Genomic DNA, 23,848 nt, shown 5'->3' with positions numbered 1-23,848 from the left:
AAAAGTACCCTTGTTCTTGGGAACTACAAATAGATTTGAATAGAATCCTAGACCCTGTTCCTCTAGAGGAACTGGAACAATCCCTCCCAGGGATGATAGGTCCTTTAAGCAGTTTAAGAAAGCCTCACTCTTTATCTGATTTGCAGATAACCGTCAAGATTTGAATCCTATTCTGTAACCGTGGGATACTATATCTATGGCCCAAGGATCTGGAATATCTAGTATCTAAGCCTGCTGAAAAAAAGAAAGCCTGCCCCCACTTGATCCACTGCAGGATCGGGGGCGGCCCCTTCATGTTGATTTAGAATCAACGGAATGCTTCTTAGCTTGCTTCCCCCTATTCCAAGGCTGACTGGACCTCCAAGAAGAGGTTTATCCCATTCCTGAGATATAATATCTGCCATACGGTCTGGAACTGGAAATACTTCCACAGATGAGGGTACATCATATAGCCCATTAAGCTTACTAGATCTCTTTGGATTCTCCGCAAAAGATTCAGATTCTTCCAAAGTAGCAAAAGCCTCTTTCAAAAGAACTTGAAGGTGTTCTAACTTAAATCTGAAATTAATCTCCTCTGAATCTGTAGAATTTGTCACTACAGTATCAGAATCTGAAAATTCCCCCTCAGAAGCCACTGAAGAATCCTCATCAGATAATTGAGACAAACTGACTAACGCAGCTTTAGCGAAGACAGCCTTACTAACATCAATATGTATAGATTTCCTCTTTCGTTTAGCAGAAAACTTTGGAAAAGCTGAGAAAGCTGCAGAAACAGCAGAAGCAATCTGCACAGCGAAATCCCCAGGAAAATTACACCCCCAGGAGGTTGAGAGGAACTGCAGGGCACTGCATGTGAAGCTTGAGGGGAAAGCTGAGGCGTAGCTAGGATAACACTAGCCTGAGAGACAGGAGGCTCAGGGAGAGACATCTGATCTTTAAACTTTAAGGTTTTATTTAAACATGAAGAGCGAAACTGTACAGGAGGAATTATCTAAGCCTTCAAACACAATAATCATTTTCTAAATGAATCAACTTCAGTATTAGTGTAGATAATTGGGTATCAGTTCACAATGAACAAAAAATATTAAATGCCAAATTAAGTTTATTTATATGAAGCAATAAAACATAGAAACATAGCTATTGACGGCAGATAAGAGCCATAGGCTCAGCAAGTCTGCCCGATATTACCTAACAGTATAAACTTATCTAGTTCGTAGGATAGCCTTATGCTGCTTGTCCCAGGCATTTTTGAAGTCCCCCACAGTGTTTGCCATTACTACCTCTTGAGGAAGTTTATTCCATAAATCAATCACTCTTTCTGTAAAGAAGTGCTTCCTCAAATTATTCCTGAATCTACTACCCTTCAGCTTGAGATCATGACCCCTTGTTCTTGAATTTTTAATTTTATGTAAAATACCCACAGCCTCAGTTTTACTAAACTTTAACGTACTTTAACGTACTTGAAAGTTGGTATCATATCACCTCTAAGCTATACATATTTAGGTCATTGAGCCTATCCTAGTAAGTTTTATTTTTTAAACCATGTAACATTTTGATTGCTCTCCTTTGCACAGATTCAAGTTTGTTAATATCCTTCTGAAGATATGGCCTCCAGAACTGCACACAATAAGAACCTTACTATTTCTGCTGCAAATACCTCTACCAATACAAGAATTCTGCTAGCCTAACTCGCTGCATTACTACATTGTTTACTAAGTATTAAAGGGACACTGAACCCAATTTTTTTATTTCGTGATTCAGATAGAACATAAAATTTTAAGCAACTTTCTAATTTACTCCTATTATCAAATTTTCTTCATTCTCTAAGTGCATAGTGTATAGGTCTTAGCCCTCCAGAAGTGCAGAGGAGAGTGACCGCTCCAAAAATGGCACGAAAAAGCCAAACAAAAATGGCACGAAAACTTTCTAATTTACTCCTATTATCAAATTTTCTTCATTCTCTAAGTGCATAGTGTATAGGTCTTAGCCCTCCAGAAGTGCAGAGGAGAGTGACCGCTCCAAAAATGGCACGAAAAAGCCAAACAAAAATGGCACGAAAACTTTCTAATTTACTCCTATTATCAAATTTTCTTCATTCTCTAAGTGCATAGTGTATAGGTCTTAGCCCTCCAGAAGTGCAGAGGAGAGTGACCGCTCCAAAAATGGCACGAAAAAGCCAAACAAAAATGGCACGAAAACCAACAGCAAAAGTGATTGGGCCAATAAGCTGAACTGAAAAGTGATTGCAACAAGTTAGAAGTAAAACAAACACCTGTCAAACACTTCATACACTCTCCCATTTCTGAGCCACCAATAAAAAATGATGCCTCTTTTCACATAAAAGCAGTGCCCCTAAAACAGATTTAAATACTTTCCACACGGATTTAACCCCTATAGTGTCGGAACCTTTAAACCTAGAAGGGAAAGCACTTACCTCTGGATCCTGCTCTGTCAGACAGGAGCTGTTTTCTGAGGTGTGTCAGCTTCACTATATCTACCAGGGACCTATAGAAAAGAAAGAACAGAGTTACCAACTCTGGCTTTCTATAATAGGGGCAGCAATAATGTTAGAAGTTTAAGCAAAGACTACCTCGCCCGTCTTCTAACTGCTAATAGCCACCATTACTCTTACTAAAGAGATTGGCATGGACACAGCATAGCCCCAATCCTTGCCTGTAGGGAAAAGTACCCATTGAAAGGATTAAAATCTTCAGACACCATCTTCGCCATCATCCCGTGATCAAGGCAAAGAAAATGACAGGGGGTTATGGGTAAGGGAAGTGATACTTAACAGCTCTGCTGGGGTGTTCTTTGGCTCCTCCTGCTGACCAGGAGTGAATATCCCACTAGTAATTAGAATGTTTCATGGACTCTCTATGCCATAGGAAAGAAAACAATTTATGCTTACCTGATTTTCATGTAAAAGGTGAGATATCATTGTAAACTATGTGCATAGATTAATTAATCTACACTATACTGTAAATTGCATTAAATTATGAGATCAGAAATTAACTTCAGACTACTGGCTATGCAAAATTACATTTCACAAACAAAGTAATCTTATTTCAAAGGACCTTTGTTATAGACCTGTGTGGGCCACCTAGCTATAGTCAAACACACATTACAAAAGGAAACATTTGCTCAATTAGTGAATGTAGATTTCTTCAAAGGGATCCCATAAAAGGACCTTCCTGCATGAAGAGTGACTCATCCAGGATGTCCCCTGGGTTGACAGAGACAAGATTCTGTACATAAAGTCAGATAAGCAAGCAGAATTTTGAGGATGTTGTAATTAGCACAAGCATGTTAATTACCCCTGAACCAACTAAATACACATTATGCTGGCTAGCAGAAACACATGTTTATATTATAACTTTGAAATTCATTTTAAAGTATAACTTATGACTAATTTTCAGTTATGGTGTACCTCAGTATTGTATAAATGTATATTTGTGGATCTGAGAGAAATGCAAAACAGTGACATATTGGATAATTATCTGTGCTAAATTTGGAATGTTTTAAATTATTTCAAAATAAATAACATTCTTTTGTTTTCCAGACATCTGACATACAAACTAGCTTCCAGATATGACTAGTAGATACTAATAAATAAATGCCTATATAATGTGTGCCCTAAATCATATCATATAGCGTATACACAAAATATTAAAATAATAATCAAATGTAAATATAGCTATATGAAATTACATCAGACTGCTACTCTCAAGGTATGTATGTGATATTAAGATGATAACTTAGAAAGTAGTTGGATCCATGCTGAAGGTATTATAATCCTTCTAAATCCTTTCATAGAATGTGAAATTCATGCATTTTAAAGTTCATAAATGTGACTTTAAAATGCATCTTTTAAAATATTATAAGTGAAATATCTCAGATTAAATAATATTAAATCATCCCATACATATTGGACATATTTGTTTTCTGAGGCAAGAAATAGTGAGTATACTAAATATACATTTTAAAAATTAAGAGGTATATATCAATTAAGTTGTAACCGTGTTGAAAATGAAAATGTCTTTAATTTCTAGTTGTCTGCTGCCCTCTCGTGGTTTATGCAAGAATTTCAACCAAAGGGGATTGTAGTATCAAATAACTAATTAAATGTTCCGCGTCGAAGGGCCTATCAGAGACAAGCATCTGTTAGGTGCGTATCAGAATATTCAATAATGATTAAAATAGAGGTGGCCTTTATGACTTGACATAAAAGTCTGATGCATAGGAGAAAAAGGGGTCTTTGCTAAAATTTTGACTGACTGACTGACAACTGGTTGCCTTTGGAACACAGTCTCTATAAAGCAAAACTGGGCCTAACTTTTCTTTTTCCATAATTGCAATACCTCTCATATGAAGGTGAACGGATTTATTTGAAAAAGCTGAAACTTTCAAATTGGTTTCATTGATAATGTATACCCTTGCTCTACATTTTTAATGTTTTAAATCAAGGTATTCTAAAACTATAGATTAATTGTAGCTGTGAATTAGAAGGAGATTTATTCTTATATTTAATATTAATTAGACCAAGGATAGTAAGTATACTGGTATTAAATATTAATGTTTAGAAATAATTTTTGTATTTAATTATCATAAGTTAATTACAGTTAATGCTATATATAAATTTTAGAATTTGTCTTAATGTGGCTGAATAAGAGGTTATTCCAGGCTAGACAAATTGGCATATAAATTGGCTGTTGCATTAATAATATATACAATTTCTGGTGTTTTAATTGAAGTTATATAGAACCATTTATGGGCTAAACAGTATAATTATACTTTCCTGAAAGTTATCTCAGATTTATTGAGATTTAGTAAGATTTGTGTGAAGTATCTTGTTATATAGGAGTGAACTAAGCTGGATAGTCTGTTCTGGTATCCTCATTTGTGGTATTTTAATAAGCGAGTTATTGTGAGTAAGGTCAATTTTTAGAGATATATTTTTATAATTTGTTTTGTATAGAAAATTGTAACAGAATAAGCTTGTATAATTGATTAATAATCTAGTTTTTACATAAATATAATTCAAGGTGTCTATAAAGATAACTAATTGAGAACAAAGGATTGAATATTATTTATTAATATTCATAATTATAGGATATACTAACATTTTTATTGGTTAGCAACTGCTAATATAAGTACTCCAACATTTTTACTGGAGATTACTGCTGATATAATAATAAATGATATTGTAATCTAGTATATACTAACATGATACATTTATTTATTTCATGGTGGTGAGAGTTCATGATACATTATTCCTGGGTATTTCTCTTCCAGACCACTAAGAGGCGGCAATGATTCCCAAACTCCAACAGCCCTATAAAACCCCTTCAACCTCTAAGGTAACTAGTATGACCTACAGCCAAGGGGGGAAAAAGGAAAAATAGGGCAAACAACAGACGCAGGAAGAACAAAAAAAGTGCTAAAAAATACAAACTACCACCAGAAAAAAACCAGGATGGGGTCTCATGGACTCTCACCACCATGAAAGAAATTAATTTATCTGGTAAATATAAATTCTATTTTCTTTCATACAGGTGCTGAGCATCCACGATCCATTACTCCTGGGAAACTACTCAAGCAGTAAAGTCCAAGAGTAATGAGGGCGGGACCAGCATGATATATCATCTAATTCGACATATTGTGTGTGTGTGTATATATATATATATATATATATATATATATATATACATACACATGCTAAAGCTAAAATGATGCACTCCCAGGGATTTTAGGCAAACAATGTCAACATTTGATGTTTTGGGGATCTAGTGTCCCCTTCTTCAGAACAATTAAATCAGTGTAAAACACCACAATAAATGTGTGACAAACAATTGCATACCCCTTCTCTCAAATTTCACGCTCAGCAGTGTCTCTTGGAACACCAACCTGCGTTCCACCGTGGCGAAAAAACAGAAGTTACTCCAACGACACTTCCGGTACTTCCGTATGCTCGTAGAATATTATTAAAATCCATATTACAGTGAATCAAACATATTAGTAATAGTGTGTCACAATATATACTACACAAAACTAAGTGAAATACAGCTGTCAGGGTACAGGTAAAGGATATATATATATATATATCCTCCGTGTGCGTCTGCACTCCCAATGCTGTGTGGTCATCAACCAGGGTGCAAAGTCAATCAAGTACACAGTCTATATCCAATAAGGGACTGCACTCGCTGGGTTTGGTTTAAAAAACCTTTATATCTTTATTATGGTAACGTTTCGGGGTTCACAGACCCCTTCCTCAGACCAGATAATAGTACAAGTGAACAAAGTGTGCAATATATAGCACTAGCCCCACCCATTGCAAATATCAAAATTGCGCCAAAATCACAATCACCATGGTGACACATAAACAAGGCCTAATGACCATACCACCAAATAACAGAAAAACAATACAATCAAAAATGCAAAAAACTGCATATGCAAAACATCTTTCATTACCTCATAGCTGAATACTGATATATACTTATATAAATATATACACAAGGTTGTAGATATGAGAGATTATAGGAATATAACAGTAAGTAGGTAGTGGCATAGTCTCAGTAGATTAACTTGTATTGTAACAAGCACTGATTGATAACACACTGATTCACAATAAAATATATACACACAGGGAATAATCTCTTGTAGCAACTTCATTATATAAAACCTTATTTACATTTCTATATCACATTTGCAGAATGAATATTCACATAAGCCATAGACCTTTAACCTGACAAACAGCATAGGTGTATAAACATCTTAAGTTAGGAGTAAGAACCTAAAGTGTTCATATAAGGTCTGCTAATAATGATATCAGTGTACCCCACAATCCCCTACAGCTTGCTCAAAAGTATCCTCTGGGGGTCATAATCAGTGTAGGATGTATCCGGACTATTCCGTTATTGCAAATGTCCAATACTAAAAGAATATGTGTCAGACCTCCTGGGCACGCAAAGCCGTGTATTATGTCCCATGCCGCCAGTATCCTAGATGGCCCGTGGTTCATAGTGTAGAGATTATAAACATTGTGTCTAGTCAGTGTGCCATAATCAAGTCAAGTGGGACATGGGTGCGGATATGTTATAAAGTATCTGTGTGTTACCTGTGATTCATGCCCATTGTGTGCGATAACGACCAGGCGCGGCTCAGCCCTGCATTGCGCAAGTGAAATTCCATCATGACCGCGTGGCTAATTAGCATAGCCTGTCAGTCACCAGATGGGCGTAACTGAGACCCGGAGTGATTGAGAAGTAAACAGATCGGGCTATGTAGCGCAGCTTGCATATGTGTCCCATCTGAGCCTCTATGTGTTCCAATATAGGACAGAACATGTCCATAGTTAGCCTAAGAGTAAATTGTCATCCCAAATTAGTGCAATATGATCTAGTGTGATCTAACGTATATGTTCCAATGTAAAAAAAGGGCCTTACATATCCAGTGAGTTAATGAGGAATCGCATCTTCCACTATGTGTTTAACTATCATTGGGCAGAGAGGGCTAAATAGCCAAGATAGAGCAGGAATGAATACATAGACCAAAATCCAAATGCTTAAAAATAAAGGATCAAGTAGAACAATTAAGCAATTATTGCTAAATAATCTCTACATGTAGATGGCCTGTTACGCCTTACACGGAGCACTTTTAGATCAACCCCAGCAACAGTTTCAAAAAGGGGGGTAGTTAGGTGCTGCCATAGTGTATCACATATTGACCCCGGTGTTCCTAGTGTAAAGTGTTATAACATATTACCTATTTGAAGGTATAACAATATATAGGATAAGCTGCATCATATGTTTCAGGTGTCTGCTATACAATATATGAATGGTCTAGCTGCTCTATATAACCTAACATATAAAGCATATATAATATACTTTCTTGTGCCCGAGAAAGTGACTCGTACAGAGGGATCTCAATAGGGATATCATTGATCCACTGTATACAAATGGCAATCAAGGTACATTAAGTTTAGTTACAGAACCCCAGTCAAAGGTGTCAGATTACGGATGGATATGTCCAACAAGTAGAACAAAATCAGGAAGTTCCAGATATGGCCCCTGTGGTACACCATATCACACACATGGTAAAATTGCTCCTTAACATAGGCAGGCATATCTCATACTCTAAGAATTGTCAATATAAGTATCTTGTTGTATACATGGGCATATATCCCTGTCATCAGTCAAGACTTCAGAGGAAACAGTGCCAATCATTGGACATGTTTAACCCTCTGGGGTAGATGGTATCCAGTCTATAAATCCATCTTGCCTCCATCTGCAAAAGAGTTCTGCCGCAGTCACCCCCGCGCCTAAGGGGGGGGGGACGTGGTCAATTAAGATGAAGCGTAAATCGGTTACCTTATGCCCTGCTTGCACAAAATGTCTTGCCACCGGTTGGTCCGAGGTCCCTTTGTCAATGGCAGATCGTATAGCTGAGCGATGGTTTGCCATTCTTAAGCATGCGTTGTCTGTTTTGCCAACATAAAAACGTCCACAGCAGCAGCTCAATAGGTAAACAACATAGCTAGTAGTGCAGGTGATAAAGTGCTTAATAGTGAATAGTATGGGGGTGTCTGAATATTTTGCATGGGATCATACCGCTGCAGGTTGTACAGCCCTTGCATCTGTAACAGCCCATTTTGTTAGTTTTAAGCCATTTCTTTGTGTAACTATGTTGAGGGTCTGTTTGCATTAGTATGTCCCTCAGACTTCTGCCTCGCCTGTACCCCATGATTGGTGGATCCATATGTCCAAAGGGCAGTGTTTGGTCCGTGCCCAAGATTTCCCACCTGTTACGGATTGAGTCAGCCAGTGGTTTCTTTCCTCTTTCAAAAGTAGTTGTAAAAACCATCCTTGGGGTCTCACTCTTGATGTTTGCTGGATTGTCTTTTGTCCTGTTTGATGCAATTTCATCCCTCACCTTTTTAATAAGGTAAGTCATGTGTTTTCTCTGTGTTATCTTAACCCAGACGCAATGTCTGTGTCACCACATCTTGTATATTCCAGGGTTAGTAACCACACAGCATGAGCCACTCAAACAAATCTGTGCTAATTACCAGTCCCTTTTGAAAAACATTGGTTCCCAGGCAATCATACAGAGGGTTTCTGAAACTGTGTTAATTTTCAGTTCCTTGCTAAATTATACAATTGCATAATTTAGCATATTGAGTGTGTGAGATCTCCCAGAAACAATCCTTTGTTCTACAAACAGTGTGCACATCCACAGACTTACCAAATAAAGACAAATATACTTCTATATATTATTTAATAATATTTCTAATACCTTGACATATTTGAATTTGAAAGGGGGAATTAAGTCAGGGTACAGGTAAATGACATATATATATATATATATATATATATATATATATATATATATATATATATATATATATATATATATATATATATAAATAGGACAAGGGAATGTGTTTATGTATGAAACCATCTTTTTATCAGATATTACTAAAACAGGGTTGAAATTCTGATGTCAGGATTTGATTCAAAACCCACATGATTTGAATACACATCTCAAGACTTAAATACAAGCAGGATGTCTAAAGAAACTTCAAAAGGGGACATTTGCTCCCTAGCCAAATACAAACTTCAAAACATTTTTTTTTACATCACCACTTGATGAGATTAGATCTTTTTCAAACAAAGATAAGCATGGTACCTAGATCAGGATACTACTACCTGTGGTGAGAGGGACGCTGAGTCTGTAATCAGCAGTGAAAAGCTGGTCAAAATCATAGGGAAATGGTAATAAGCACAGGCTTGTTAATTGCCCCTAAAAATCAAATACACGTCTGTATTGCTAGCTAAACAGAAAATATGTGACTTTTTACAACTACTCATAAAATGATCTCTGCTGTTTATGAAGACATCCTCCTGGGTTCATAAGCTAGACAACATAAAAATAAATACATTGTGCAAAAGGAATGATGCAAATTTTTCATGTGTGTGTTTGAAATAATTCAAATAACATATATATATATATATATATATATTGAAATGGGACATTATTATATTAAAGGGGTAATTGCTATATAAATATACTGACATATTATATGGAGGCACTGCTAAGATTCATATAAATATACTGACATATTATATGGAGGCACTTGCATGAGATATTATTAATATTTATCATATTGATATAATATATTTGTAGTAAATAGAAATTATTATAAAAGAGAAAAAAAAAATCATATTTGGAAATTAATATTTTGAAAATAAAAAGATTTTTTTGAAGATTGAAATATTGATGTTCATATTTCGAGATTGATATTGATATTTTGAAATATTGTTAAAGATTAATTTTTGAAAAAAATATTGAATTTTCATATTTCAAAATTAATCAAAAATATTTTTTCATATTTCAAAATTCATAAAAATATTATTTTTCATATTTCAAAATTCATAAAAATATTAATTTTTCATATTTCAAAATTCATATATTTTTTTTTAAATATAATTTTTTTTCTCTCTCTTTTTATTGGTAAAAATTGAATTAGCGTTTTAATTAAACTAAATACTAAGCCAATATAATACTGTCTATCACTAGGAGTGACTCATTGAATTCTGTACATAGCGTTGAAAATGGTCCCATCACAATACCCCTTACTAGAGGTCAGGTCCTTAAGAGAGACATTATAGGCCACATTAAAGAGAAGTTTAATATTGCGGGTGAATTAAATGATTTTATGGATATGCTTGAAATTAAGGCTAAAAATATTGCCGTTAATAATAATATGTGGAATGAAAACAATGAATGCAAGACTCTCAAAAAGCGAGACGAACTAATACTAAAATCCTGGCCGCTTGTGATATGCATTGACGAAATGTCGCTTTGTGTCATAGACAAAGAATTGCAAATACATGAGCTAGAAAGTAGTATTCGTTCCTCACGCAGATGCGAAGAGGAGTTAAAAATAGCAAAAAATAAAATGGATGAGTTTGCCTAAAACCTAACCACCTTAGATAAGCATAACAGACTTACTAGCACAGGTACAAGAGTTAAATAAACAGCTTGCACAAAGCCAGAGAGAACTAAGTGATTTAAAAAGGTCATATCACCATAATGAAAACCCCTATGTTAACAGTGAGAATAATGCAGATAATGCTAACTCCCTTAGAGAACGCGTCAGGGACGAAGTGCAGAAATATATGGAAGAGTGTAGACAAATGACCCCTATTGGGTCATAAATAGATTTCCTAAATAGACAATCACCTCATGATGTAAATCCAGGGAACTGCTGTAACTCAGCTGGTGCAGGTGAGGGAAACTCTAATAAGGAGTCCCAAAGCACGTCTAATAAGGTGTATGACTCCCATAAAATAATTACTTTCCTAAAGGATGCCGTACCTGTATTCTCCAACAAGGGAACAAACTCTGTATTGATCACTTAGATGCCTTTGAAAATGCATTAGCTATAATGAATGTTACAAGTGAGAAATTAAAAATTAAACTTCTGCCCTGGGTATTTGACGGTAAACATCACAAATTCTTTACTTCACTAAAGGATATGAATATTCATTCCTGGAGTGAAATAAAACGACAATGCAAAAAAGAATTTGGGCAACATCGCACTAAAACTGCGGCGAAAATAGCTGTATATGGTTTAAAATGTAGTGCGAATCAAAGTCCCATCGAGTTCCTTTCTGTATTTAAAAATGCGTACAGTATGGCTGAAGATAATACCATATTTGAATGCTCAGAATTTGTAAATTTATTTTTTGAAGCACTGCCTACGCCCATCAAAATTAACTTTTTGATTTTGATGAGGACTGCTCATTGGAATGGCTGATCAAAGAGAGTACAAAGTTATAATCTATTCAGCAGTCCAGTGAGCAGGGGGGTTAAAAAGTTATCAAAACCCAAAATTGTGGCAGAAACTAGGGTGTCACCTAGCCCCCTCAATTTGGAGTCTAAAAAGAAAACCTACGCGGAGGTGGCCAGTCAAAACAGGCCATCTCCACAGAGGTTTAACTCTACCCCTTCCCCAACACGGGCTGAGGCGCAGAGAGACTATAACCAAAGTGGGGGACATAATCAGGTAAATAATTACTCACAAAGAGAGTACTCACCAAATAATTGGTATCTGCGCAAGGGTAGATACAATAGATGGCGAAGATATTCTCAGGGTAACCAGACACCCCAAGTATATAATGCTCCCCAAAGTACTAATGCTGAACAAGCTGAACCCCAGGGGCAACCACGCCAAAATAGAAATTGAGGCCCTGATTCTGAGGGAACCCAATGGTCCAGGAATCATTATTATAGGGCACCAAGAGATAGGCCCAGGGGTAGAGGTGACTTGTACAATCAGGTAAATATGCTTTTTACCCAGTTAAATTGGTTGAGCGAACAATTCGCTAATATGAGTCAACCTTCTACGGCTCAGCAACCGAACAAACCGATTCCAGAATAATGTAATTGGGCTAATACCTGAAGGATACTTAAATGAAGAACAATTAATAGAACAATCCTTTGCATCTATGCCAGAGGGTCTATTTACAATTCAGTCTATTTATCACTTCAGCTCAGAGGAAGGCATCTGTAAAATTGAAGAAGCCTCTCTAATATTTGATCAGCTGCGAGAACTCCTGATGGAGTACAAGGATATTTTTGCTAGGGATTCTTACGACTGTGGTAATACAGACTTGCACATTGCAAGAATACAAACAGATCCCAATGCACCACCTGTATTTGTTAAACAATACAGACTTCCTTTAGCCTCATATGATTCTCTTGCAGAAATCATAAGAAACTTGGAAGAAAGAGGTATTATCAGACAGGTGCACAGCTCTTACAACAATCCTATTCTAGGTGTTCTTAAGCCCAATGGACAATGGCGTTTATGCGCTGATTTAAGACAGCTAAACAAACAAGTGTACATGTCTGGCTGGCCTGTACCATACATTGACCAATGCCTAGCGCAGATGCATGGATCCAAAATATTCACTGCCATTGATGGTGCACAGGGATATTGGACCATAAAAGTACACGAGGAAGACCAGTATAAGCTGGCATTCTCATTCCAAAAGGTCCAATATGCATTTCAGAGACTCCCTTTTGGATACATAAATTCTGGACATGAATTTGCTGTATTCATGCATAAGGCTATGCCTGATGCACTGGAAAGGGGGACCTTATCTTATTTTGATGATGTTTTAATCAAAAGCACAGACTTTGAAAAACACATTGCAGAGCTTAAACACGTCCTCAGCCAACTTAAAAGGGCAGGTGTCAAATTATCCCTACAGAAAGCTCAATGGTGCCGCACTCGTGTTAACATTTTGGGACATGAAGTTACTTCTGAAGGACAAAATCCTCAGAAGAAAAAGGTGGAAGCTATAGTAAATTCTAAAAACCCAACTAATTTAAAGGAATTAAGATCATTCCTGGGTATGACGAATTATTCTCGCAAATTCACAATTATGCAGAATTAGCTAAACCACTACTATGTCTTCTAAAGAAGGATGTGAAATGGCACTGGAGTGAGTCTCAAGAGACAGCCATCAAAGAGCTGAAGAGAAAACTCACACAAGCACCTTGCTTAGCATACCTTGAAGGGGGTAAACCTTTCTTCTTGGAGACAGGTTACACGGATGTAAGCATGAGTGCTGTTTTATACCAAAAGCATGATAATTTAAGCAAAGCCATTGCTTATGTGAGCAAAACTCTATCCCCAGTAGAAATAAAATTTAGCGATTGCGAAAAAGCCCTCTTATCTACTGTATGGGCTCTACAAAATTTCCGCAGCTATATGCAGGGCGAGAAAATTATTGTAGAAACGGCCCACCAGCCTTTGCTATAATTGCAAAGTGAAAGAATAAGAGATGGGAATTTGTCAAATAGCCGCATAACAGCGTGGACTCTTTCCTTACAAGGCTGGCCCTTAGAAATTCGCTACAAGCAGAATAAAAAGAATCCAGTCGCACAGGGGCTTGCTGAGCTCCACGACTCTATTGCTAAGGATCCTGGGGAAGAATTATCAGAAGATGATTTCCTGGAGGAACAATTGCTTTCCCAATATAAAATATACAATGAGGACCAGTGTCAAACATTACCTTGGGTGCATGTTGATGGTTGTTCTTACCATGCCACTACTGATAATGAGCACAGACTAGTCGCTGGCATTGGTATAACTTGGGCAAATGGATTCTCAAATATATCCGTAGGTTTCAACATTGGACCAAGGTCCAGTCAAGTTGCAGAACTAACTGCTGTTCTAAAAACCATTGAAATGGCTATTGAACATGGTATTCATGAATTTGTGATCATAACTGACTCAAATTATGCGCGTGACAGTTTTGTTGAATACCTGCCAACTTGGAAAAGAAATGGCATGCAGAAAAGTAACAACAAACCAGTCAAGCATGGCAAGTTGTTCTGCGAGATTGATAATCTGGTGGTATCCAATGATTTAACCATACACTGGAAAAAGACCAAGGGTCATTCCAGGGTTCTAGGTCCAGATAAGGAAGGCAATGATCTTGCGGATTCATTAGCCAAACAAGGAGCCATAACTGGAGAACGCCTTAATATTGACCACTTAATGGGTGCAATTCAGGTAGAAGCCATTACCAGAAACCAAGCTAAACAACAGAGTGAGCCTAACCTGGTACAATGGAGTTAGGATTCTCCTAGTGAGGACCTGATCACTAGTTAAAAAGAAAACCCCATTGTAGGCATCTTCTATAAACACATAGAAGATCCTGAAAGCAACCCCATCTCAAAAGATGATTGTATTGGCAAAGAAGATCTTAGAATCTTAATGAAATCCCGATCACAATTCAAGTTACAGGATGGTTTGTTAATTAGAACCTCCAAAACTGGCATCCAGCAATGGGTAGTACCCACCAAGCTCAGAGGTCTAATGCTTCAACATGCCCATGATGCTCCCACATCTGGTCATTGTGGTGCCAAACTCACGTATGAAATATTGCATGATTATGCTTTTTGGCCACACATGTTGAAAGATGTTCAAACCTACTGTCAGGGTTGTTTAATCTGTCCACAGTTCCAACCCACTGCACCAACGCATAGAGCGCCATTGCAGAAAAAGGGGATGGTAATGCCATGGTCAGATATACAAATTGATTTTATTGGTCCAGTAACAAGGTCATCAAGAGGTAACAAATACATGTTAACAGTGACATGCCTGTTCACTAAATGGGTAGAGTGCATCAGTGCACCTAACAATAGTGCTGAAACAAGTGCAGCATTGCTCATCAACCACGTGTTTTCCAGATTTGGTTTACCCCAAAGAATCGAATCAGATCGGGGAACCCACTTCACTAGCGAAGTGATGACAAAAATGTGGAAAATACTAGGAGTAAAAAGAAAGCTCCATATCGCTTATAGAGCTGCCTCAAGTGGTGGTGTAGAGAGTTACAACCAGTCCATTGTTAAAATCCTCAAAACGTTTGTGAGTGAAACGGGTAAAGACTGGGATTTAAAACTACCTCTAGTTTTAATGGCATTAAGAGCAACTCCAAGTAGTGCTACCAAGATGTCACCTTTTGAACTGATGACTGGTAGAAGAATGGTTCTACTTCAGCATCTGCTGTACCGTACATCAGACTAAAATTTGATAAACGCTGCCAATACCCATCAATATGTGGAGAACCTAAGAAAACATCTGCAATATGCCTTTGCATTTGCTCAAAGGAATTTAGAAAAATCCGCAACTGCCACTAAAACCTATTATGATCTCAAAACGTCCAAAAAGAAATACGAAATAATAATTTAAAGTTTATCTTTATAACTTTGGAAGAGATCAGGTTAGGGAGAAAAAACTTCTTCCATCATGGAAAGGTCCTTTTGTCATTACTGACAAAATATCTCCAGTGGCCTATAAAATACGGATCCCCAAAAATGAAAGTTTTATAGATAAATGGGTCCATATCAATAAATTGCGAGCGTGTCATCCTAGGTCCCAACTACAAGTCATAGAGGGAGAATGAAGTGTCATATCCCCAAATGAAATAAAGACACACTGTAGTTTAAAGATGCCTAACTGATAAGCATGAAGGCTCAAAAATGACGGACTCTCTGCATAAGAGACTGTCTATGATGTATACGGCCAACATCCTCACCGAGTACCACTGACTTTGATCCAATTCAAATACATGTGTCCTACATATATTTGTCAGTATATTTATGAAAATCTTAGTAGTTCTATCCAAAATAATATATCAGCTTATGGCAGGGTTATAATCACAATACAAATAATAATTTTCCTTAAAAATAGAAACCCTTAATCAACATGCACCTACTAGACCATACAATTAATATAAATATCTGAATTCTTTTATTTAGTTAATATCCATAAACATATTGAAATATATTTGCAATAAAAGGAAATGAAATAATATTATATGCACTTGAAAACTATTTAAATATGTTATGCAAAGTTCATACACGCTAATCTTTAAAACCAACCTTATTTACAAATCTTTTAACATCCAAGCAATACAATTCTAAACTGTGCTCTTAAACAATAGGATAATATATATTCTGCTATTTAACTGCAATTTATCCTAATACATAATTAACTTACAATATCAGAACTTTCACAGATGAGTTACTTAACAAATCAGATACAGATTTAAACAATATATAGGCTGTGAAATGCTAACTTGAAAAACACACTGCTTCTTTAAATCTTTTAACTGTACTTTAAACTGTAGTGACTTAGAATTTAACTAATAGTCTTGCCAATAACCTTGAATACGTTACCAGGGTAAAGAGCAGTTGATATCCAATATTCCTTAATAGGAATTGTTTCACCTCAGAAATTTCAAAATTGGGGATAATGCATATGGAGTCCAATAGTAGGTGTGTGCTTTAATAATAACTGCAGCAGTTATTCCTTCTAGGATCAGCCCACCACAACCACCTTCTTCTTAGTCTCTATGCTGGGGTTTAAATAATCTGATCTCACCCCTCCCCGTTTTTGGTTATTATCAGTCATTGGTGAGTATTGGAAACGCCCACGGAGCCTTGTCCCTTGTCATTGGATAATTGGAATATCTTATCTTTAACAGCCAAAAGGCTTTCTGGCTGTAGTTCTCTCATGGCAACACGTGGTGGCAGCATTACAAACGAAACAAATTCACCTTTAAAATTTCTAAACATTTTTAAACAACTTAATTACTTTTATAAAATGATTATTTAATCAGACCATAACTTTTTATAGCAATTATTCATAATATTTGTTTTGGATAAGTTATATCTTAATGAATTTTCTGATCATTTTGATATGAAACATCAAATACATCTAACATTATATTAAAATAATTTATATTTCATTTAGCCTAACAGAAAGTTTATATTTCATAGTCATATCACATCAAAGTAACTTCCATATCTTCATCTCACTATATTTTAAGAGATGTATTTAAAACTTTATAAACATTTATTGCACATTCATATGATATGACTTATTTCATCTCACGCAGGCATTCCATCCAAAGTAATAAGTGTCATTAATTATTTCTTTCCAGGTCCACAAATATTTATTTATATTCTTAAAAACACAGAGGCTAAGATATTCATGCCTTCAAAATATACATATATATATATATTTAGATGTTAATATTTGATATCACATAAATAGACATCTCATATCCATTAAAATATATATTTTTTTTTCTGGAATTATATTTTATTTGAAATCTAACTACAGTTGTTGGAAGCATGCAAGTCATGTGTTTTCTCTGTGTTATCTTAACCCAGACGCAATGTCTGTGTCCCCACATCTTGTATATTCCAGGGTTAGTAACCACACAGCATGAGCCACTCAAACAAATCTGTGCTAATTACCAGTCCCTTTTGAAAAACATTGGTTCCCAGGCAATCATACAGAGGGTTTCTGAAACTGTGTTAATTTTCAGTTCCTTGCTAAATTATACAATTGCATAATTTAGCATATTGAGTGTGTGAAATCTCCCAGAAACAATCCTTTGTTCTACAAACAGTGTGCACTTCCACAGACTTACCAAATAAAGACAAATATACTTCTATATATTATTTAATAATATTTCAAATACCTTGACATATTTGAATTTGAAAGGGGGAATTAAGTCAGGGTACAGGTAAATGACATATATATATATATATATATATATATATATATATATATGTGTAAATAGGACAAGGGAATGTGTTTATGTATGAAACCATCAGATATTACTAAAACAGGGTTGAAATTCTGATGTCAGGATTTGATTCAAAACCCCCATGATTTGAATACACATCTCAAGACTTAAATACAAGCAGGATGTCTAAAGAAACTTCAAAAGGGGACATTTGCTCCTTAGCCAAATACAAACTTCAAAACATTTTTTTTTACATCACCACTTGATGAGATTAGATCTTTTTCAAACAAAGATAAGCATGGTACCTAGATCAGGATACTACTACCTGTGGTGAGAGGGACGCTGAGTCTGTAATCAGCAGTGAAAAGCTGGTCAAAATCATAGGGAAATGGTAATTAGCACAGGCTTGTTAATTGCCCCTAAACATCAAATACACGTCTGTATTGCTAGCTAAACAGAAAACATGTTGTATTGTGACTTTTTACAACTACTTGTAAAATGATCTCTGCTGTTTATGAAGACAACATCCTGGGTTCATAAGCTAGATAAACAGGTAAAATGACTACATAGTGATTAGCATAGATTTGTTAATTAATTCTGTTGTATATTGAGACAGTAAAAAAATGGTTGGCAGAGACACATGTTTTAAATTGTACTCTTGGAAGCATGTTAAAAGACAACATAAAATAAATACATTGTGCAAAAGGAATGATGCAAATATTTCATGTGTGTGTTTGAAATAATTCAAATAACCCATATATGTATATATATATATAAGTTGAAATGGGACATTATTATATTAAAGGGGTAATTGCTATATAAATATACTGACACAGCAGTGCTCAAATCTATGCCAAAATCATGGATCGCCTGCATTACACTGTTGTTACGATCCCATATAGGTTGTCATAGCAACATATACACTGAGCTGTTCGTTTTATATGTTTTAACAGAATCCAGCTCACATATTTAATAATCCTTATTGATATGTTATAAGCCCTATTACTGATCTTAACTTAGTGCTCAAAAACCCCATCCAGGACATGCATTTACAATATTCTGTAATTATCACAGACCTTCTTAGGTTGCCATAGTAACATGTATATAACACATCACAATTGTGTTTACCATCGTGTGTGAACATATTGTGATAAGTGTTCAACATACAACACCATGTACGTACCAACATGTATTTGCTAGCACATACCAAACAGTGTAATAATAAAAAACATACAAATTATGGACTGGTAACGCTGCATATCCTCCTGCACCAATGTGCAAACATGTCCCTCTGATAGGTGACTATGGTACTTTGTGTGTAACTTCTTCATTCCACGTAACTTGTTAGTTCCATTTATTCCCAGGGTCTAATAGTGATATCCAGATTACGCTATATCTGATGTAGATGGTCGCTACGAAAGGATAGGCACACGCAAAAGAAAATTTTAAAGTTTAAAGGGGATTAGAACCTTTTTAAAAAAATGTAAAGGAGCCATACAAATAAAACAAATAACACTCTCCCTAGGCTACACAGTATAAAATTAAATACATTATAGCCTAACAGGCATATATGAGTGTGATAATGATGATAAAAAAGTAATTACCCAAAGGCACCCAACTACTGCAAGACATAATCCAGGAGAAAGCCAAACAAGAGCAGACAAAAGACATGCAACCCCTGTGGCAGGCTTGTGACTAACTCCCAAAAGATGTAATTGTGGCACTACCCAATACATCCCTCTGTCAAACAGCAGCACTCTGAGGGGAAAATTGGGCCTCAACTCAATCTGAAACCCCTCTCATAGAAAAAATATGGAGCACCTTCATTCTTCACCTACCTCCACTGGAGGCAAAGACCATAGAGGTGAGAGGGTTTTTATAGGGCTATTGGAGTTTGGGAATCTTTGCCTCCTCTTAGTGGTCAGAAAGAGTAATTCCCAGGAGTAATGTGTGTAAGAAATATATTATTTAATTTACATATCCTGTTTTCATAATGTTGCATGACAATAAGATAAAACATAACCCAGAATGCTCATTTGTTATCAACAACTTCCTTAGGTGCATCTCATACTTTGATATACTAACCCATACTTTGATAAAGTACAAGCCAGCATGCACATACCTCTGTTTCTTCAAAAAGCATATCATTTTCAGCTCCTTTGTTGTCTGAACGAGTACTGAAATGCTCCTCTTTATTTGAGTGATTCATTCTAGACTGTTGAAAGGGATCTTCCTTTAAGTCAATTTGTACCAATGAGCTTCCATGAAAATTCCTACATACAGATGAGGTACTGTTATTTTTAGAGCCAGAATTCAAGGTGTCCTGTACAAAAGTTTGCTTTGTGTTTTTGGTGTCCTCATAACTTTTCTCCTCAATATGCTGCCCTGAGAAGCGATCTGAGAGGTCCAATGGTTTGTCAACAGATATTTCTCTTATAGCAGTGCTGCCTTTTTCAGGTATATCATTTTCCTTATTATACGATGACATTTCACAGTTGACCACTCTGTCATTTTCACCTTTTTTCCTCTTACCATTTCTACTTCCTATCTGTTTATAAATGTCTTGACTCTTGGTCATCAATGAATCATTTGCACTGATCACACCATTATTGGGAATATGTTTAGAAAGAACTGGCTTGCTGTCTGAACTCTGGCAAATTATGGACTTTGTTTGTGTACTTGCACACATAGGAGTCACCTGGACTACATCATCTGCCTTTCTACTCATTTCATGAGTTAAAGAGTTAGATGCCTTTTTTTTCATTGCATGATGCAGTAGTGTAGGAGAGGACCTGGTGTCCATTGTTAAACTCCCATCAATATTGCCAGCAGCTGCCCCAAAAACTGGAGAAATCTGCTGTGTGCCCCAATTAATGTCAAGTTCATTATTCTGTGACGATTCAGAATACCTATATAGAAGAAATGTAAGAGGAGAACAAAAAAAGTTTAGGTCAAAAATGTATACCTTCCATTTTTTAATCTTTAGGTCAAAACATGTCCTATTTAATTAATTTGGAACAATCAACATGCCATACATACAAATGGTTTCTCACATCTCTCTATCTACTGTATCTATCTATATATAAAAATAAAATTGTATTTTTATTTTAAAGCAGTTAAATTAATCTATAAGTTAAATTTTATTTGTGAATTATGGAAAATAATTAAATTAGTACATCCTACCTAGTATCTGAAACATACATATATAAGTCCATTTATATATTACTTTATTAAATAAATGATTCTTTATAACCTTGGATTATAAAATAAAACCCTGTCATGTTTCTGTTTACTTTCCAATTGTACAGAACCCACCAGCACAACAAAGTGCCCCACTGTTATAAACGCCCAAACTGCCAGACGACCCCATCATAATAACCACCCCACCACTAAAATCCTGTTATTAATCACATAAACCCCCCAACATAACTTTCACTGTTACACCTGGTGGTCTGACAATTTAGGGGTTCATATCAAACAGGTAATTTTAGGCGTTGAGAGGTCTGTGGAAAAGCAGGAGGAACTTTTATCGATTGGGGGCTCTAATGGTTAATAGCAGAAGGGGATTATTTTGCAGATGTGGGGTTAATATCAGAGATGAGGTATCAGCAATGGGGGGTAGTGGTGGATTTTAAATGCAATGGCAGTTTAGGGGTTAATAGTGTAATGGGGACAGTTAAAGAAATATTTGTTTTGCCATACATTTTTTGTGCCTTTGCTAGACACTGAGCTAGCACAAGCAACTTTGTTTTTCCTAGAGCATTATATACCTCTCATGAAATTATTGCATATCTGATAAATTATTCAGGATAATGATGATAGTCTTTAGGGCTCCATAACATGTTGGATATAATTCCCAACATTAGGAGGAGGTCAAGAACCCACACAAGTGCTTCAATCCCTTCCACCTCCCATCTCTCCTCAGTTTAACGTATAGCCGAGCAGAGAAAATGAAACAGATAGGAAGGAAAGACAAAAGGAGGTTCTATAGAAGTGTAAATTAGAGCTGTCATCCGAGAAAATTCAACAGTTGGGACCTATGGACTATCATCATCCTGAAAGAAAATTTATCAGGTAAGAAATTGTTTTTGTTTTCGTTCGTATGATGATGATAGTCAATAGGGCTCCATAACATTGGGGATTAATACCCAAGCAGATAGTCCATGTTCCAGAATGGGTGGGACAACTTTATGTTAGTTCCTATTTATCAGACATTGCGGCCTGAAGGACTTTCCTGGTAACAGCTGCTTGCGAAAAAGCAAAAACATCAAAGCGGTAAAAAATTTGAAAAGGTATGAAGAGATGACCGCGTTGCTGCTTTGCAAATCTACTCTCAAGATGCATCATTTTTGAAAGCCTAGGAAGTAGCAACTGATCTTGAAGATTAGCTAACTTTTTATTAAAGAGAACAGATAAAAAATAAATTTGATCCTTCAGAGAACTAGCAGACAAACCCTTGAAAAAAATGAAGAATTCTGGGAACCCTAAAGGAAAACCAAGATCCTCTGATAGAACACCAATCAAAGGATGCCTTCCAAATCTTATGATAAATTTGCTGGGTAACAGGTTTTCTGAATTGATTAAAAGTGTCATTAACTGAGTCAGAAAACCCTCTATGTTTTAAGACTATGTGTTCAACCTCCACTACATTCAACTTAGAGATTTGAGATCTTGATTGGAAAAGAGTCCTTTGAGAAGATATGTCTTGTCTTAGAGGCAGAAGCAATGGAGGAGAAGAGGACATCTGCACTAGAACCTCATGTTCTGTGGGACCAGGCTGGAGCAATCAAGATTACTCTTGGAAGTAGAACAAACGGAGGAAACAGGTAGGATAGATAAAAACACACCAAGGTGTCTATCATCTGTGCATCTGGGTCTCTTAATCTTGCACAATACACTGGAAGTTTGTGATTTGAATGAGAGGGCATCAGATTTATGTCCCATAGGCCCTATTTGATTATTAATTGATCAAAAATGTAATGACTGATAGGCCACTCTCCAGGATGAACTGACTGAAAGCTGAGCTGATCCGCTTCCCAATTGTTCACTCCTGTGAAGTAAATTGCTGACAGGGAGCACTGATTCTTCTCTTCCCAAGACAGAATCTGGGACTCTTCCTGCATGGCCAGTGGACTGCGTGTTCCTTATTTATGTAGGCTACCACCATGATATTGTCTTACTGGAAACAGATAAACCTTCCATCTAACAGAAGAGGCCCGGACTTAAGAGCCCAACGAATCGCTTGGAGTTCCAGAATGTTGATTGTTTCAGACCATGCCCAGAAAGACTGGCGTCTGTAGTCGCAATAGCTCATGATGGGCGAAGAAAGGACATCCTAAGGGTCAAAGAATGACTTTGTATCAACCAAGAGGGAGATTGTCTGACGGACAAATCTAGAAAAATCTACTGGTCCATTTGTGGATAATTCTTTGGCCACTGATTGAGCAAAATAGCTGAAGGTGTTGCAAGTGGAGACTGGGAAAGGGAACTGCATCTGAAGCCTAAACAATAACACCCATAAAACCCACTCCCTCATGCATTGAGCTACTGATGGAAATGGAGCACGTTTCAGGGACAGGCACACCTTCTGAAGTTTTAATCAGCGTGATTCAGTAAGGAAACATAATTTATGCTTACCTGATAAATTAATTTTTTCATGATGATGAGAGTCCACAATCCTTTATTCTTGGGAATTACTCTTCTCTACCACTAGTGGTAGAGAAGAGTAA

General features: G+C 36.3%; 1 protein-coding gene across 1 annotated transcript in view; it reads right to left on the bottom strand.

Annotated features, from left to right (window-relative positions):
• Positions 1-23,848, bottom strand: part of RBBP8 (RB binding protein 8, endonuclease) — a 353,058-nt gene that overhangs the window by 94,141 nt on the left and 235,069 nt on the right. The window contains exon 11 of the mRNA XM_053715868.1: positions 20,242-21,028. Within this exon, the coding sequence (XP_053571843.1) occupies positions 20,242-21,028 (787 nt within the window). The remainder of the gene's footprint in view (positions 1-20,241; positions 21,029-23,848) is intronic.

The sequence above is a fragment of the Bombina bombina genome, chromosome 5, assembly GCF_027579735.1.
Source record: "Bombina bombina isolate aBomBom1 chromosome 5, aBomBom1.pri, whole genome shotgun sequence".
NCBI classification, from domain to species: Eukaryota; Metazoa; Chordata; class Amphibia; order Anura; family Bombinatoridae; genus Bombina; species Bombina bombina.
Note: the sequence above shows the minus strand (reverse complement) of the source record. Positions and strands in the feature narration are given on the sequence as shown.